This window comes from Saccharomyces mikatae (genome assembly GCF_947241705.1).
Source record: "Saccharomyces mikatae IFO 1815 strain IFO1815 genome assembly, chromosome: 12".
NCBI lineage: Eukaryota > Fungi > Ascomycota > Saccharomycetes > Saccharomycetales > Saccharomycetaceae > Saccharomyces > Saccharomyces mikatae.
The window spans coordinates 646,254-663,929 of record NC_079267.1 but is presented as its reverse complement, the minus strand read 5'-3'; the positions used below and the strand labels follow the sequence as shown (position 1 = coordinate 663,929).

Here is a 17,676-nt window from a genome sequence, read left to right as displayed (position 1 = left end):
TAAAAATTTTCTATAACAAACATATATTCAATTGTGAAAATGTTATTTTCTTACGCAGCTCAACAGCTGCATACAACGAACGTTTGTGATACCAGTCATGAAAAGTTTTCGAAGTAAAAAATAAATGGTTGCTAAGAGATTCGAACTCTTGCATCTTACGATACCTGAGTATTCCCACAGTTAACTGCGGTCAAGAGTTCTCTTGAATCAGGCGCCTTAGACCGCTCGGCCAAACAACCAATTAATTGTTGAACTATCGTGGTTTAAGATGATATATGTTAACACAATATGAAATAGCTGTAATTAGTGGTGTAGTAAGTTGTAATTATTAAGATGCTGGAATAAGTGATACTTGTTGTAATATAAATCAACTATCATCTACTAACTAGTATTTACGTTACTAGTATATTATCATATACGGTGTTAGAAGATGACGCAAATGATGAGAAATAGTCATCTAAATGAGTGGAAGCTGAAACGTAAGGATTAATAATGTAATAGGATAAATGAATAACAACATATAAAACGATGATAATAATGTTTATAGAATTGTGTAGAATTGCAGATTCCTTTTTATGAATTCCTAAATCCCCGAGGAGAACTTCTAGTATATCTACATACCTAATATTATTGCCTTATAAAAAATGAAATCCCAACAATTACATCAAACTCCACTATTATCTCACTTTGAATCAGTAAGCATTGTAAGTTCTTTATCTCCACCTTCTCCGAATTCTGTTAAGATTACTTTCAGGATTTCTGAGTCTGCATAGCCTTCATATATAGCATGAAGTTCCGCTTCAGTTAATGATACGCACTTGTTTGAGCTTTCATTTGAGTACACATTGAAGATATTTTTTTCATACCAAATTATCACACCAATTATTGACTGTGCATCGTATTCTGTTCCAACTGATGCATCTGCGATGGTAGTAATTTTCTTATCTTTGTTAAGATCTCTATCATAGTGTACTCCGATATTCGTATGTTGTACCAGGTATTGTATGGTTTTGTAAATCATGTAAAACACCTGTTTATGAGGAAAGTTTACTAAGCTAGCTACTTTCTTGACCGCAAATTGAACATCGTATTTACATTTGTTCCTAACATAGTTAAGTTTATCTAATAGTTAAGTTCACCTAATAGTTGCTGTAATTTCAACACGCCGTCTTTATATTCCTTTTCGGTCATTTTTAATTCACCCTTCCTAGGATCAATCTTATATATTGATATGTGTGGAATTGACCTTTTTCTAACCTTGTTCAATTCCTTTTTATATTTCTCACCCATTTTTGTCTATAAATGGTTTTAATTCAATTTATATTTAAATCAAAGTTACGCATTTTATTGTATCATATGAGTACCTCGATCATTCTTATTTCTTTGTTCTATTTCTTTGTCTACTTATTCAGCTTAGATTTGTCTGTCCTACACCTTGTCTTATCACGATGCATTCATTTTAATTAACCTCACGCATATCGTCTAAATAATTTAGTCCTAGCTGTCTTTCAGGCCAGGGGGCAGCGTTACCACAGTTGACGAACCATTTTATATTATAGGGAAAATCAGGATCTGCCAGCTCCGAGCTGAGTCACACCGAATCCAAAACGATCCCACTTTCTAGTACAGCTTCAACTAGCTACAGTTCTTAATATCACGCCATTTCCCTTTTACTTTACCGCCTCCTCCGAGCTGCTTAAGATCTACACTCGTGGTGGAGCCAGTACATTATATCAATTTCGTCACCTTACAAATTTCTAGTCTGAATGACTTTGGCAGGACCCCACTTATACTTTGATACACCCTGCACTCGAACCCTACCACCTGTTACTGGAAACCCTTGAAGTTATAATTATTATACAACCTGCTAATGAAATAATTGTCTGGCCAGTTACCATCACCACGTACACTTAATTGAGTGGATACAGACGTATTACTTTCTGGTTCACCATAACTCTCGTAATCTTTGTCATAGTCGAGTGGGTAACCATGTCCGAAAATGTCAAAATGGTTGTAGTAGTCTTCATCTGTGTTCGCCCTCATCGCAAAAATGTTATGATCGCGAACTTCAACGAACATGGCATTAGTCTTGTCCATAATGCATCTGGTAATATTTGTATTTAACATATCATCTATATCCGCTGCCCTATTACTACCTGTGTCTAACCAAATTGACACACCAGCATCACTATCATTGTAATGCCTATCGATGATAGCCCTGACGTCTGTGTAGTTACTGACACAGTTGGCAATGATATCCCATTCAGGTGCACCGTCGTAGTAATCCCTAAATGCTATCTGAGCATTGAAGGGCACTATAGGCACAGGTGTGGGTTCTTCGTCAGCATCTGCACTGTGAAAAAATAGTCCTAGTAATAATACTTTATAGATATGAAAGAATAGAGAGTGCATATTACAATTACTGTTTTTTCTTTAAGTCACGAATGATTCCAAAAGGACACCTGTGATTATGTTCATTATATCAGGACATTCATTGAAATCTTCTTTGATTGACAACCTTATATAAATTTCATTTTCACGAGAATCGATGTTTTTAATTTGTTGATCAAAAATGTCATCAAATTCGTACTTCTCAACGAATTGTTGAAAGCTGTTCAAAAAGACAGGAATATTTCCAATTTTAGTCATCTTATGCCTAAATACCCAATCCTTAGGGTAAAATTTCCTATTTTTTGAAGTAAGTGTATCGAATATATAATATATATTCCGGCTGAATCATTTCTTTCATGTAACTTCTTAACATCTTAATCGGAATCAATCGATTCTAACGTTCTTTTTAATCCAAGAATTAAGTTACTAGTTTATTCAATTTTTTCATCGACTTCCATTAACTGATCGAGATTTGAAATATCGTCATCTTGTTTAACCTCATTTGCAATCTTATTCTTTTTAATGGTTAATTTGTTTAAAAATATTTCATACGTTTCTAAATCAATTAGAGCTTGCTCTCTCTGTTTGTTTTCAATAGAAGTATCAATAATAAATTTTCTAAACTCTTTAGTAGTATCTTGAATATTGACTCTTGATTGAATCTGCATAGAGTGTTGTCGTCAGTAACGTTTCTTGTCTCCTCCATCACTAGGGTCGCCATGTTGATAATTAGTGGTTTAATAAGTTGTAATAATTAAGAATAAGTCGTTCCTTCTTAATTTATATAAGAGAGTCGTATAAAACATACGCTGATTGATTGTGTTAAACCCAATGGTTCAGACATAACTCGGAGCATAGATGATAAGATTTTAGTTATGGCTTATCTTCTTATATAATAAGTTCAGATCAATTAATAGATCTTTATCTCATTACTGCGGTAAATTCTATTATTAGATTTCGCCTACTACAATATAATTGTTATCATCATAAGAATGTTCGTATTCATTTACCCAACATTATTAGTACCATGTTAAAGAATGTCTGTCATCACCTATTCCAGTTATATGAGAAAAATATATAGTTGTAGTCACTTATTCCAACAAGAACAGCCAAGATTATGAATAGTAGGTGAGAAATATGTGAATTTGGTGCTAATTGTTGAGATTCCATTGTTAGTTCGAACAATATTATTTGTATTTAGAGTATATTAGAAGGTCTCTCCGAGACTATAGATATCCACAAAATGGAATCTATAATTCTACACAATATTATATATATGTATTCACTTGTTTTATACGCTGTCATTTATTATCTTATTGCATTATCAACCCTTGCGTTTCAGCATCCATTAAAGCCGATGACTTCTCTCAATCTCTATGGCATCTTCTAACACCGTATATGATAATATACTAGTAACATGGTTACCAGTCGATAGATGATAGTCGGTTCTTATTTCAACAATAATGTGTTAGGAATAAAGGATAAGGTGTGAAACAAAATAATAGATAATTGTGTCGTGAGGCGGGATTGGTAATCCCCTTTTGCGGACTTCTATTTGATAAAGAGTAAAATATTAAAGGAGCTGCATTACAAAAATCTACATATCCCTATATTTCTTGTATCTTTTCAAAGCTGTGTGCTGGCGACAAATCCATAAATCTCCAATCACCAGCCTCGTGCTGTTTTCTTGCACTCACAAAGCTTGGGCCTCTTGGTTTCAACATCAAGTAACCTAGATTATTCAAAAAAGAGCCTTTATCAAAAATGTTTTGCTCTTTAGTCACGCGATGAAATACAGGATTTTTCTTGGATCCAATACCTTTTAGAAACTCTCTTGTGGTTTGCTGGGTACCTGCCATAAATACGTGATAAGTGAATAGTATCGCGGGATACCATAGGGTGAGTCCCGCATAGCAGAGCAACAGTATTGCCACGGGATAGTGGCCAGGCCCCCCAGACTCTCGTGCAATATGGATGGCGCAATTAGCTAATAAGATAATTGATGAAATTACTGCGCTTAGTAGGAACACTAAAAAGAATCGGTAGTTTCTTTTTCCTATACAATTATTGACCCATATGCAATGATGGTCGTGAACCATCACGCAAACATTGCACGTGGAACAATGAGAAGACCTAGGTGGTCTCCATATCCTACATGATTGACAGTACTTGATAGTAATGTCTTTTGAGACTGAAGAGTGTGTTGGTAGCGTTATCAAATTGTAATACTCTTGTGGGATCTGATAATTATTTCGTAGCTGACCCAAATGAATATTCCTCGGAAGAACGCCAGGATCACTAGTAGCAGTTCTGATGAAGGATGCTAACGTTATGGCCCAAAAGTAATAAAATAAAATGACCAGCACTTTATAACCATTTCGGGTATGCCACAGTTTATGTGTCTCAAAAATGGAAAAGAGAACCATAGGACATAGAATAACGAACAAAACACCCAACCACAAGGGTTTGGCACCCTTCACTGTTCTAAATCTGCCACCAAGGAAGAATATATAATTCGAAACGTTAGGTATCGATATATAACCCTTCCCATCGTTTATATCTTGATCACCCTCCAAGGTAACAAGCCATCGAAAGAACAGCTTTGTCAGGTATGCTCCTTCCGGATGTTCCTCCTTTGATATTGATGTGCTTTCGGATCTAGTCGACCTTCTAGACACCAAGGCCATTATCTCCCGCGTTTTCCTTCTAGCTACGTTATGCTGTTTTGCATTTCACCTTTTTACCATCTGCAAACTGCAATCTTGACAAGGCGCTGTTCGCCATTTTCCGACTAGTTTTGAGATAAGTGAGCACAAATTACTTATGTGAACAAGAAGGCTAATGAGTTAAAGAGAGAGGTCTTAACAAGAAAATAAAATAATGAAATTAGGTGGCATAGATGACAGACAACTGGAAGCCCTGAAAAAAGCGGCACTAAATGCGTGCAAACTCTCCTATAGCCCCTACTCCCACTTCCGTGTTGGCTGCTCCATAATGGCAAACGACGACCTTATTTTCACTGGTGCCAATATCGAGAATGCAAGCTACAGTAATTGCATCTGTGCAGAACGGTCTGCTATGATACAGGTCCTGATGGCAGGCTACCGCACTGGCTGGAAATGCATGGTCATATGTGGAGATTCTGAAGAAGAGTGCGTGTCACCCTGCGGTGTGTGCAGACAGTTTATCAATGAGTTTGTGAACAAGGATTTCCCGATCGTCATGTTGAATTCTACAGGATCCCGTTCTAAAGTTATGACAATGGGGGAGCTGCTGCCCATGGCTTTTGGCCCTTCTCACTTAGGCTAGCAACCTAGCTTGGCTGCTCCCGAAAAGGGAGCGAAAATTTTTTATTTTTTATTTTTTATTCATTTTTTTTTTCATTTTTCATTTCAGTAAGAAGAATCTGTCATTATTATCATTCATCCCAAGAACGCTATTGTCATATCCTATCAAAAGAAATCAAGCAAAAATAGTAGAATGACCACCACGGCTACAACAGTTTCCGCCTCCGATCAGGCTTCTCATCCTTCCAAGATATATTGTGCCGGTCTGCAATGTGGTAGAGAGACAGCCTCCCAAATGAAATGCCCTATATGTCTTAAACAGGGCATCGTTTCCATTTTTTGTGACACAAACTGTTATGAAAACAACTACAAGGCACACAAGGCTTTGCACAATGCCAAGGAGGATTTGGAGGGTGCTTATGATCCTTTCCCCAAATTCAAATATGCAGGTAAAGTTAAGGCCTCGTATCCTTTGACTCCAAAGAGGTATGTTCCTGAAGACATTCCAAAACCGGATTGGGCTGCTAACGGGCTGCCAGTCATTGAACAAAGAAACGATAGACTCAACAACATCCCTGTATACAAGAAAGACCAAATTAAGAAGATTAGAAAAGCATGTATGCTAGGTAGAGAGGTCCTCGATATCGCTGCTGCTCAGGTCAGACCAGGCATCACTACAGATGAATTGGATGAAATTGTTCATAATGAAACTATCAAGAGAGGTGCTTACCCTTCCCCACTTAACTACTATAATTTTCCTAAATCCCTTTGTACCTCTGTTAATGAAGTCATCTGTCATGGTGTGCCTGACAAAACTGTGTTGAAAGAAGGTGATATTGTCAATTTGGATGTTTCCTTATACTATCAAGGCTACCACGCTGACTTAAACGAGACCTATTATGTCGGTGAGAATATTTCTAAGGAAGCCCTCAACACCACTGAGACATCAAGAGAATGTTTGAAGCTTGCCATTAAAATGTGTAAGCCAGGTACCACCTTTCAAGAACTGGGTGATCATATTGAAAAACATGCCACCGAGAATAAGTGTAGTGTAGTCAGGACTTATTGTGGACATGGTGTTGGTGAATTTTTCCACTGTTCCCCAAATATTCCTCATTACGCTAAGAATAGAACGCCTGGTGTTATGAAACCAGGTATGGTTTTCACAATCGAACCAATGATTAATGAAGGTACTTGGAAGGATATGACATGGCCTGACGACTGGACTTCTACTACTCAAGATGGTAAACTAAGTGCCCAATTCGAACATACTCTGTTGGTTACCGAACAAGGTGTTGAAATCCTGACTGCAAGAAATAAGAAATCTCCAGGTGGTCCAAGACAAAGAATCAAATAGATCGAGTCATCATTGTTTTATAAATATAAAAACCAATAGAAACTGAAACTTGAACTTTTGCTGAGCCTGAGCCTGAATTGGTAGCTACGAGAGGTTTTTTTTTTTTCTTTTGTCCTTACTTTCATATGAATTAAGCGTATATACTTCTTTTATAACTATTCTTCAATATCTATTTGGTCATTGGGTTCTTTCTGCTCTTGTCCTTCTGCCCACTGTGTTATATCATCGACATACGATAATATGGTGGCTATGCTGTCAGGATTATTGGATTCCAAAGGCAAAAACTGAACCATGCCGAAGTCATCGACAAGATTGGCTATGCATTGGTTTAATCTTAAAAATTTAGGATTGGATGCTTGATTCATTCCTTCAGTTTCCATTAATAACATTGCATCGGGGTTTAAAAATCTTTTCAGTTTCTTTTTATTGATATCGCCTTTTATCAAGTCTAATTTACTTAATATATTGATATGAGGTAGTTCCAACAGAATCATTGCGGACATTGCAGATAATGCACCGCTGAAGAATTTTGAACTATCTATCACAAACGGCGCCTCTAAAAGATATGTGGCGCAAAGGTTAAAATTCAATTGTTGGGTTAAATGACGTACTATGTTGGGTAGGACAGGAATATGAGTGTAGAGTTCAATTTGGCCCGGACAATCAAAGATCAAATATTCATCGTTAAAGTCACCTATCTCTTCGTCAAGCCAGTCTAAATTTTTCAAAAGATACTCAAAACAGTATATTAGTGCGCCATTGGGTCCCAAATCCATTTCCTCCATGACATCATCCAAGGAAATCAAATCTCTAATATCAACAGTAAACTCATACTTAGTAGCCTCTGCAGCAGGATCTAAATTTACAATATGTGCCCTTCGTCCCACAGTTTGCATATGCGATATGATAGAATTACAAAATGTGCTTTTTCCTGCACCTGCAGGCCCTAGTACCATAACACCAACGCGAGACATCTTTCTTTACTTATTACTAGACTTGCTTAAATATCTTTTGCAGCTGGAATGCTTGCCAACTTTTTATTTCTTGGTCTTTCTTCTTGATCCTTTAGCTCATCATTTTTGAATTTTTTGCAAATTTTTTCTATATATTTTTCAGTTTTGAACAGCGGGCTAAACTGGCAGGTCTTTGAGAACTTTATGTGATGTCAAATACTATTAATAAAATTCAAGTTTAAGAACAATTATCGCCGCCTAGAAAGGAAATCGATACTGGAGCGAACGAATGAAGCGTATCAAAAAGTAGAATTTTAACTGTGGTAGACGATGATATGCATAACGTGCATGCAACATGTAGATTCTCTTTATACAGTGTACTCAAATGACCATATACAGTTAACAGATTGTCCATTTTGCGAAGAGATCGTGGATAAATATGTCGAAATTGACAACGTCCTACTATTCATCGATTTATTATTATTAAAACCAGGTGCATATAGACACCTGGTATTCAATTCTTTGGAATTGCATCTCTCCAAATATCCCAAGGGAAAACCGGTTAATGATTGCCAATGTTTGCTTGATTATACGGAAGCGTTAGTGTTTAACATCAAGAACTGGTTTCGAAAATATGACAGATTAAACCGTCTGTGGCTTCTATTACTATCATTCGAGATTTATTTAACATGGGTTACTGAGGAGAGTAAGTACATCTACTATTTGAACCGTAACAATGATGATAGTAACCTTATCATGCTTTCAATGAAATTGCCAGAAAGCTTCAAATGGGACTCGACAATTGTGCGTAACACCATCACAAGTAAAGTATTTACTTGGAGACCACCAATACAATATCTTTACTTCGCGAGTTATTGTATTCTTGACGTTTCTTTATTTCACACATTAATTCAGTACTTCATACTAAAAAAACTGCATTGGGGGCGAAATTTTGCTTCTTCGAAGGATATCATATCATACACGATTCTGTTATCGTACGGCGCCAAAATTTTTCCTATTTTGATGTTGATATGGCCTTATGATACTCTGATTTCAATGAGCATCATTAAGTGGGTGGCCAATTTCTATATTATCGAATCGTTAAAGATTGTTACAAAACTCTCCTATTGGAATATCATAAAAATTTTTATAAGTGTGGCTCTTTTACGTTACTGCTTGGTCAAACCAACGCTTATACTTTGCGTGGCAAAATTCAAACTTTCAGCTATCAAGAATTTAATGTATCAGGAGTTTATGTTGCTGCTACAGAAATCAGGAACATATCTGTTTTTGTAAGCCACTAAGTAAGAATTTGGCAGCACTTTTATCAAGGATTTTATTTAGCATTTTTGAACACGATATATAAATATACAAATATCCTTTCAATATCTCAATCTAACATTGGACGCTCTAATTCATTCACGGCGTAAGGGTACGCGTAGGATTCTTCCTCATTTCCAGAGGTGACTGTAGAATTGTCCCTTTCATACTCCCGAATTGAACTCAATGCGATGTACTTTGACAAAGGCAAATAGTTCTTTTCAAAGTCATACAGGAAACATAACGTCACTACTGGCAGAGGGAAGAGACAGGATGACAAAACCCATCCTCCTTCAAATCCTGCCAATGTTCCCGTCATTGTTAATTGAAATAGCAGTAATCCTACGATGATTCTTCTAAAAATTAATGGCCATACTTTCCCTGTAGAATGGGGTAAATGATCAGTAGCAAAAATCAATTGATATTTATAGACATAGAACCCAATAATAAAATATGCCAACCCTGATGTCAAAATTTTTGTACTCATTACACTGTAAATCAGTGTTATGATAAGAATCAGAATAGGCTGTGGTAATTGTAGTCCAAAATTAAAAATTGGTGGGTTGTAAAGTTCATTGCGTTGCCTGGGAGTTTTAGCCTTGATTTTCACCCATGGAAAGCCGATCAAACTACCCACTAATAACAGTTTAAAGGGAAACATACCAATACCCTGCAATATAATCAAGTCGACATAAAATAGTGAGAATTCTTTAACGGATGTAGCAAGTTGATAGGCAATTTTTGTAGTGTCACTAAGGTAAGCCCAATAATTAGACGCCGTACCTGCCAATGTGAACACTAAGAAAAGATTAACAAAAATATAAAAAAAATTTTTGGAAACAAGTGAGATTTCCTCTTCGCTGTATGATACTAATCCTTGATAGGAAGTCAAATACTCATAAAAGTAGGGAATGCCAAAGTTAAGCAATGTGAAAATATAGGTTGGTAATAACCCTGTCACAATGTTGGCAGCCCACTGGTGATCTTTTAACAGCTGCCCTACACTTGGCCAGAATTTAGAAAGGGTTTTCAAATTTAGCAATGTGGCTAAATATGAAACAGGAATGACTAAAAACAAACTCGAGAGGCCAATAAACACGGTAGTAGAATAAACTTTTGTTAACCGGTCCTTTCTGGAAAGACATACGTGATCCCATTTGATATCATGAGGCGCAGGAGCCAATCTGGTTATGAAATAGTGCACCCTAGGATCTAGCACAGCCTGTGCTGCCATCTGTGCATTAGCGACAGAATCCATTGTAACGAACGCTGTAGGTGTTGCAGAATAGTGTTGCTTTCTGGCTTCAATAATTTCCGAGTCAATAAACTTTAATTGCTGTTCTAAGTATTCTATAGCATCCACTTCCTTTCCACAGATACCACGATACCCAATTTTCATTTTTGGTCTTTCTCCAAGGGAAATTTGGGAATATAGTACACCCTCGTCCTCGTTGTTATTGTTTGATGAGACATTTCCCTCATGGGAGGCGCCACTTGATTGCTGGTTCCCTAACAAATGATAGTTTTCAGAATATGGTTGCCGAGTACGCAGTTCTCTTGGACATTCGGCATACTTTAGTTCCAAGTTTTTGAGTATTTTCTTCCGACAATGGAATAATTTGTTCAAAGGACCCCACTCTCGACAAATAGTTATCGATGAGACAGTGCCAATTCCTAATTGCTCAATTCTGGTCTTTAAAGCTTCCGAATCACGAAGCTCTATTGGGATGCCTGACAGTCTGATTGTTCTATCAGTTATAGTATTTTGCTTACCAAGGTAAGCTTGTCTAGTAGTTACGACGTGCTTTGTCTCAGCTACTGCCATTTTTATCGCTATAAAGGTGAAAAAGTAAGTAAAGATAACATACATCCAAAGGTAAACATTTGTACGTTCGGGAGCTGAATGGTTATCACCATCGCCATTTCCTTCCACAATTCTTTTTACAAGATACGTGAAATAATTGTCACCATCATCATCGTTGCCATCATCAATTTTCCCAGTAAAATGATACCTTACAGGAGATATAACGCACATGGAAAAGAAACAAAAAATAGAGAGTAGTTTAATGCACATTTTGAAAAAACTTAAGAATACGTATGCGTCTAAACCTGCATATTCTAGAATCTGTTCGTCCCGTATTCTATACAACACTGTTAACCAACCAAATAAACTTGACTGATTCCAGGATGGTAATCGAAGGTTGCCGTCATCTTTATATCGTCTGCTTGCGTATAACCTGGGCCACTTTTTTAGTAGAATTGAGAATGAAAGTAAGGCAAAAATACCTAGTGAAGTAGCGATAGTCAGCTGCGAAGTCACAACTTGAGCTGTCGGCTTCCTAAAATCATGATGCTCATCCGGAGGCGTATCAAGATATGTAGCTGCCGACACGAGCTGTTCGATATACGATGTCATTCAATATTATTCTATTGTAACCAGAAAAAGCATTCAAATATCAATCTCGTTTGTTATTTTACTGCTTGGTATTTTGTTCAATTGTTGAGTTTTTTTAATCCACATTGTTAGATATGCTATATTAGGGGGACGCGTATTTTTGCAAGATAATGAAAAATTAACTATGATCTTCAATTTACTAAATAACAAAGTGCGTAATCAAACACAATATCATGCTGTTTTATTAAAAAAATTATAGTGATCGTTTATATGCTCTTCATGATTGAAGTGAAAAAACCAAATATTTCTGCGCACTACTTTTTCATTTATCAGGCTCGCCAATACTGTGCAAGGTTATGTAAATGATCGATTACGATAGGAAGTAAGGCATTTACACTATCATTAATTAGATTTTGAAAATGAACTGTGGCATCTTCTTCGGACATATTCAAATTAAATCTTTCTCTTACGCGTAAAATAGCACCATTAGGATCTATTCTGATATCTGGTATGTTTGATGTCTTCATCAATTCAAATAAGTTTAAGATTAAGCCCGCATTTCTTCTTAAAATCGAATATGCGACAAAGCAATAGCTACGGAATTTATCGTAATTTGATGATTCTGCGCCTCCAAAAGCCTCTATGATCTGTGGTGGTAATTTCATCAATGGCGGAAATGGTTTGGGATCTTGGCCCAAGATGTAACCAAAGTCTGCATGAAAAAAATGCCCATCTGGTGTGATCAGTAAGTTGTCCAAATGTCTATCGCCTACACCTAAAATGTATGTAATAACACAATAACCAGCACATGATTTGACAAAATTATCTAAAACCCAGTCCTGTACGCCCAACGCTGCGTTCTCATCGGGATAGTGGAGCTTGAGATAGGCAAGAATACCGTGATGTTTGCTTAGTATGCTAGCTAATGTATCGTTGGGGATAAATTCAATGGCACCCTCTTGCGGCCCTGTAGCTAGAATTTTATATGGTGTTAGTTTCAGGTCCACGTTTTCGTTCTTCAGTAACTCATTCATTAAACTTATGATCTGTACTACCAATTGATCTTGTCTTAAATCATCACCAACTTTAAACATTAAATGATACGGTTGGTTCAATGTCGTTTTAAATGTTATTTTCAATGGCGATAAAGAGCTTTTGAATACCTTTGATGTTTCAGGACAAACGTCACATATCAGTACATCAGGGTCTAGTGGTAAAGCTATTGGCCGTACTTTCACAAGCGGTCTGACTTTCGTTTCCAATAAATGCACTAGCAGTTCCATCTTTTTCGCTGTAGAATCCTTAAGTCTCTTAATTACTTCACAACATTCCCGGAGCACACTAATTAGCCTAATTTGATCGTTTAATATATTCCGAGATTTTCTGTCTAGCCTGCTCCAAAAGGAATTTAAAATCTGGTCTAGATATGGTTTGTCCTCAGATTCAGATTTCAAATACCAATAGAAAAAATTCCCTAACCTTGGATTTACCAGCGCTCTTCTAATCAAAAATTCAGCCAGAGGAGAGATAACAATAGGGAGTGATTCTGTTCCAGAAATTTCCGACTCACTCGAGATGGACTTAAGTAGTTTTTGATTGGCATGGGATGTAGATAATAACATAGAATCGCTAGAAAGTTTTTGCGATGATACAGCATCTACAATGGTGAATTCACTGTTGGATTTATCTGAGAAAGTGGAGAGGTTTTCGAAGCACACAGCTTCTACCAATTGTAATAAGTATAACTCTAACTCCTTGTCAGATGCCTTTTTCAGCCGATTTACGGCGTAAGACCTGACTGAGAGATTTTTGAATGTTGAACCTAATAGTTCTAGTGCATCATCTATGTCAATTTCTGCCCATGAGTCCATTAGTTCTAAAACTTCTATTCTTTCAGATTCTTCTTTCAAATTTGTACTCTGTAATAATTTTGTAAGTGCTTTTTTATTATTCATTAGATAATATCTATATTTCCATATAGATCCCTTTTCATGCGCTGTTAATTTAGTACCGGGAGGATAGTTGATAATCTTATTCAGGTAATCCCTCTTCTTGATATCGGGTTTTAGTTGTTTGTCCAAGTTTGCATTTTTGGATGCTCTTTCCAATCTTCTGTACTTTTCTTCTATTGGATCATTATTTGGTTGATCAGGATCGTAGAATTTCAGTGTAGAATGATATTTATCCCCAAGGGAAATTTTTATTTGAGGATCATTCCTATTGGGTTCTCTTAAGTCAGTGCTTAGTCCGGGATTATTCTTCAACGTTGGAATATTCATTTGAGTATTCATAATTTCTCTCTCGGTGAATACGACAGGCAGCTCTAACATCGGAAACTCCAAATTTAAAACAAAGGTGCCCTGAGGCCAAATTCTATTTTCTTGTTGTTTTCTCAATTGGCTTATCGTGATGTCGTCGAGCCAGGGGAGCCTTATAAACTCTCCTTGAAAATATTTGTTCAAATTTACCTGATCTTTGTTATCGGTGACTACTTCATAATGATCGCTAATATCGTAACAAAACTTTAATGATTCGAATCCCCTTTTCAAAGTACAATCGTTTGGGTTGAAGATACTTGTTTCTAGATTGGAAAATGGAACTTGTTTAGATCCTTCATATTCCCATAGAACAATACGTAAATGACTATTAAAGGTAAGTTGCTTGATAAGTATGGGCAAAGTCAACCAATAATCCCAAGTCCGAGAGTTTCTGAAAGGAATATACGGAGTGTATATTGGAAGAGTTAAATTTCTATTCCTCTCTTTATCGAAAACCTGTAAGGATACTACTAAATCACTATAAGGGGAAACATTTGACCCTTTCAGTAATAATTCAGGGTTCAGAATTTTCTGAGATGGCTTCAACAGTGATTTTTGGCCTTCCAATGACTTGATTTTCACCTTCAGAGGAACATCCAAGTCTTGCGACACACAAAATGTTATATTGTTCAGCGACATTGTGAGAAAGAAGTCCTTCGTTTGAAGTTCTGCTGAATTGTTGCTCTTGCTTTTCGTTATTTTTTAGTCAAATGATTTGAACTCTTTGTTGAAAAAGTGTTCGATGTCGGATTTGCCTATACCGCATAAAGTGCTATGTCCATTTAAGTTGAAGTGTTCATACAAAGATTTTTTCCACAAAAGCTTACATAAAGACAATTGCAAGTCTTAACTTATGTCGAGGTATATCCAACAATCTGTGTGCAGGACGTTCAATGCCTATAGGCGGCAGTGCTTTAGCGTTTATTCCTTTGCTCTCAAGGAAATGACCCATCCAATTAAGCCGTCAGCGCAAACACTTAGACACCTGCAATTTACCCAGAGAATACCCTTTCAAGAAGGATTAGATATACAGGAAAATTTGGTTAGAGCTAATTTAGATATCAAAGACATTCAATCTAAGATTGAGAGGAAATTGATTCAGCTGGATGAAGAATACAAAGGCACTGTAAAAATAAATGATAACGAAAAGAAGATATTAGACAAAGTTATGGCAATGAAACCCAATCCGATAATATTGACATTTGAGTTTGAACCAACTTATACTGGTGGAAAGAGAATTAAAAAATCTATGACATCGAGTCAGATAACAGCTTATGAAAACTTCGTTCCAGAGAGGCAAAAGGATAATCCAAGAGCAAAGTTTATTCAAGTAGAAAGAGGTGGACAAGTAACATTTCATGGCCCAGGCCAAATAGTTATTTACATTATCCTAGATTTGAAAACCTTCCAAAGTTTTCCTGCGAAATGCTTAGTTTCATGTATTGAGCAGGCCACCATAAAAACGTTGAAGAACACTAAGATGGGCAACAATACCAATAAAACCTTGGACTTGGATGCTCTAACAACTAAGGAAACTGGAGTGTGGGTTGAAAATGGCGAAAAAAAAATTGCCAGCATTGGAATACACGTCAGACGTTCTATAACATCACATGGGGTGGCAATAAATGTGAATACAGATTTATCGTACATGAATAATTTTGAAATGTGTGGTTTGAAAAACACTCCAACTACTTCAATTATGGAACAACGATCCGATGCTGCTGTTGATGTGCAGAGTATAGCTATTAGCTTTGTTAAAGAAATGACAAAGTTGCTGGGGATAAAGACCTTGGAAAGAATGCAAATTGATGACATCAATACTTTGAGGGCCAACCAATGATGTTACAGATGCCTTTCATGCTTCCTTGAAGTAAAAGGATGTTTACGTGTAAATATCTATTACTTGTATGCGTATGTATATATTAATCTTTGATCTTTGACCTGAAAGCTGAGGAGGATATGTTTTGTGATTTAGGATGCTAGCTTGGAGTGAAAAATTTGAACATGATAGCTATGATCCCAATAGAAATAGTCCCAAAAGTTAATAACGTAAAATGATCATTTAGTACATTTTTGATGCTATATTTGTTAACACTCTTAGGACTTACGCCCGGAACGCTTTTCGTGTCATGCACGTCGTTCTTTTTCCTAGATGCAGCTGAGATTTCTTGTTCCTTCAGTTTGTTCTTGATAATTTGTGAATTTTTATATCGCTCCACTTCCAACCGAGTTTTCAAGTCTTCTATTTCCCTTTCTATGCTTTTTTGTTTTTGATTGTTCCATAATTTTTTCATTTCGAATGCAGATTTGAAAAACATAGAATCCTTTTGCAACTGTTTTATTTGATTTCTGTTTTCCTCGATGATCTTTTCATATTTCCCTGATAGTTTCCTTCTTAATCCATTTTGTAGCTTTACTAGTTGCTGATCGTTTCTTTCCACCAGAAGTTTGTTTGTGTATTCTAGGTGAGTCGTATAATTAATTAAGAAAATCTCCATCGACTGTAATTTGGAATTGTCGCATTTCGAGAATAAAATTTCTGTTGCCAGAGTCTTGATGATATTAGACAAAGTGGGGCTTGTACCAATACAATTATTGATAAAAATACCACTTAGTATTTCTGTATCTGACCCCATGATAACTTCTTCCAATTCTAAATTGTTAGCATCTCCATATACGTGACTTGTTATGGCAGCAGCCTCTTCCCTTTTGGAGATTGTACCGCAATCATCATTGTCATCATTTTCAAAAAGTGGTGATTCTAGTAATGGTTGTACAAATAGTTCTTCCACCATGGCACTTATCTTTTGATGCTCAATCTTCGTATCTATATCGGTGCCCAGATCTATTACATCGCCCACTTTGATTTCTACATCACTGGAGCCAATTCTCTGACCATTAATAAATGTACCATTACTAGATTTTAGGTCTCTTATATATACTTTTCCTGTAAGAGGATCGCAACTTAGCAATGCATGATTCCTGGAGAGTACTCTTGAATCGAAATTACCATTGTTGGACCTTACTTGGGAAAAAGTGTGTGGATCTAGCCTTTTACCACTTCTGAGTGATGAATTAGAGTTATTGTTACTATTAGCAACAGGTCTCCCCAATTTTAGCCCATCTGGTTTAAATGGTATTACCACGTGTTTGCTCTCAAACGTTCCATTTAGTGGTGCGAGCACTAAAATGTAAACATATTTTCTCCTTGGTGCTCTTGACATGCTGTGCGGAAAATAGTTTATCGTTGGGTCAGTTATTCTTTTATCGTGTTTCTCAACTAACCGTTTCGGTGAGCTACCAAATACATTAGCTAGTTTTGCATTTTTGGGTATAGTGTTATCTCTTTTGGGTTTCTTGCCCGGAGAATTGGGGTGTTCCTCTTTATTGAACTCGGGTCCAGGACCAGTCATTAAACTTGATTATATACACAATCTTCAATATAACCAATGGCAGGTTTTCTGTTGGAGGTTAGTTTTTTGCACTGGTCTGTATTTTGTGCTCACGTAGTACTTATGAGTTTGACGAACAAAATTTTGAATTGCTTTCCGTTGTGGTAAACAAGTGAAATTTCAGATGTCGAGCAGCACAAATATCCGACCAAAAACAAATGACAGATGAGGCAGAGGAAGGTATACAGTATACAGATGAGAAG

At 36.5% G+C, this 17,676-nt stretch overlaps 13 protein-coding genes and 1 non-coding gene across 14 annotated transcripts; 4 read left to right on the top strand and 10 right to left on the bottom strand.

Moving 5' to 3' along the window:
- Positions 1 to 125: 125 nt before the first annotated feature.
- Positions 126 to 239, bottom strand: Smki_12.trna9L. Its single transcript has 2 exons — positions 202 to 239; positions 126 to 169 (listed from the first exon to the last, which is right to left on the bottom strand). It is a non-coding gene; the product is annotated as a tRNA-Leu (tRNA).
- A 443-nt stretch (positions 240 to 682) lies between these two features.
- SMKI12G3050 (uncharacterized protein) lies at positions 683 to 1,021 on the bottom strand (the record flags this gene model as incomplete). Its single annotated transcript, XM_056224353.1, has 1 exon — positions 683 to 1,021. The coding sequence occupies one exon, from the start codon at positions 1,019 to 1,021 to the stop codon at positions 683 to 685; it is 339 nt and encodes a 112-aa protein (XP_056078280.1).
- Positions 1,022 to 1,827: 806 nt separating this feature from the next.
- SMKI12G3040 (uncharacterized protein) lies at positions 1,828 to 2,412 on the bottom strand (the record flags this gene model as incomplete). Its single annotated transcript, XM_056224351.1, has 1 exon — positions 1,828 to 2,412. One exon carries the CDS (start codon positions 2,410 to 2,412, stop codon positions 1,828 to 1,830), a length of 585 nt encoding a protein of 194 aa, XP_056078279.1.
- A 21-nt stretch (positions 2,413 to 2,433) lies between these two features.
- SMKI12G3030 (uncharacterized protein) lies at positions 2,434 to 2,649 on the bottom strand (the record flags this gene model as incomplete). Its single annotated transcript, XM_056224350.1, has 1 exon — positions 2,434 to 2,649. The coding sequence occupies one exon, from the start codon at positions 2,647 to 2,649 to the stop codon at positions 2,434 to 2,436; it is 216 nt and encodes a 71-aa protein (XP_056078278.1).
- Positions 2,650 to 2,822: 173 nt separating this feature from the next.
- SMKI12G3020 (uncharacterized protein) lies at positions 2,823 to 3,059 on the bottom strand (the record flags this gene model as incomplete). Its single annotated transcript, XM_056224349.1, has 1 exon — positions 2,823 to 3,059. One exon carries the CDS (start codon positions 3,057 to 3,059, stop codon positions 2,823 to 2,825), a length of 237 nt encoding a protein of 78 aa, XP_056078277.1.
- A 939-nt stretch (positions 3,060 to 3,998) lies between these two features.
- On the bottom strand, positions 3,999 to 5,078 carry ERF2 (palmitoyltransferase ERF2; the record flags this gene model as incomplete). Its single annotated transcript, XM_056224348.1, has 1 exon — positions 3,999 to 5,078. The coding sequence occupies one exon, from the start codon at positions 5,076 to 5,078 to the stop codon at positions 3,999 to 4,001; it is 1,080 nt and encodes a 359-aa protein (XP_056078276.1).
- A 193-nt stretch (positions 5,079 to 5,271) lies between these two features.
- Positions 5,272 to 5,700, top strand: CDD1 (cytidine deaminase; the record flags this gene model as incomplete). Its single annotated transcript, XM_056224347.1, has 1 exon — positions 5,272 to 5,700. The coding sequence occupies one exon, from the start codon at positions 5,272 to 5,274 to the stop codon at positions 5,698 to 5,700; it is 429 nt and encodes a 142-aa protein (XP_056078275.1).
- Positions 5,701 to 5,871: 171 nt separating this feature from the next.
- MAP1 (methionine aminopeptidase MAP1) lies at positions 5,872 to 7,035 on the top strand (the record flags this gene model as incomplete). Its single annotated transcript, XM_056224346.1, has 1 exon — positions 5,872 to 7,035. The coding sequence occupies one exon, from the start codon at positions 5,872 to 5,874 to the stop codon at positions 7,033 to 7,035; it is 1,164 nt and encodes a 387-aa protein (XP_056078274.1).
- Positions 7,036 to 7,190: 155 nt separating this feature from the next.
- GPN3 (putative signal sequence-binding GTPase GPN3) lies at positions 7,191 to 8,009 on the bottom strand (the record flags this gene model as incomplete). The annotated part of the gene is made up of 1 exon (XM_056224345.1): positions 7,191 to 8,009. The coding sequence occupies one exon, from the start codon at positions 8,007 to 8,009 to the stop codon at positions 7,191 to 7,193; it is 819 nt and encodes a 272-aa protein (XP_056078273.1).
- Positions 8,010 to 8,318: 309 nt separating this feature from the next.
- Positions 8,319 to 9,284, top strand: ARV1 (sterol homeostasis protein ARV1; the record flags this gene model as incomplete). Its single annotated transcript, XM_056224344.1, has 1 exon — positions 8,319 to 9,284. One exon carries the CDS (start codon positions 8,319 to 8,321, stop codon positions 9,282 to 9,284), a length of 966 nt encoding a protein of 321 aa, XP_056078272.1.
- Positions 9,285 to 9,378: 94 nt separating this feature from the next.
- On the bottom strand, positions 9,379 to 11,724 carry CSC1 (Csc1p; the record flags this gene model as incomplete). The annotated part of the gene is made up of 1 exon (XM_056224343.1): positions 9,379 to 11,724. One exon carries the CDS (start codon positions 11,722 to 11,724, stop codon positions 9,379 to 9,381), a length of 2,346 nt encoding a protein of 781 aa, XP_056078271.1.
- Positions 11,725 to 12,032: 308 nt separating this feature from the next.
- VPS34 (phosphatidylinositol 3-kinase VPS34) lies at positions 12,033 to 14,660 on the bottom strand (the record flags this gene model as incomplete). The annotated part of the gene is made up of 1 exon (XM_056224342.1): positions 12,033 to 14,660. The coding sequence occupies one exon, from the start codon at positions 14,658 to 14,660 to the stop codon at positions 12,033 to 12,035; it is 2,628 nt and encodes an 875-aa protein (XP_056078270.1).
- Positions 14,661 to 14,874: 214 nt separating this feature from the next.
- Positions 14,875 to 15,861, top strand: LIP2 (lipoyl(octanoyl) transferase LIP2; the record flags this gene model as incomplete). Its single annotated transcript, XM_056224340.1, has 1 exon — positions 14,875 to 15,861. One exon carries the CDS (start codon positions 14,875 to 14,877, stop codon positions 15,859 to 15,861), a length of 987 nt encoding a protein of 328 aa, XP_056078269.1.
- Positions 15,862 to 16,000: 139 nt separating this feature from the next.
- Positions 16,001 to 17,434, bottom strand: FAR10 (Far10p; the record flags this gene model as incomplete). Its single annotated transcript, XM_056224339.1, has 1 exon — positions 16,001 to 17,434. The coding sequence occupies one exon, from the start codon at positions 17,432 to 17,434 to the stop codon at positions 16,001 to 16,003; it is 1,434 nt and encodes a 477-aa protein (XP_056078268.1).
- Positions 17,435 to 17,676: the final 242 nt, after the last annotated feature.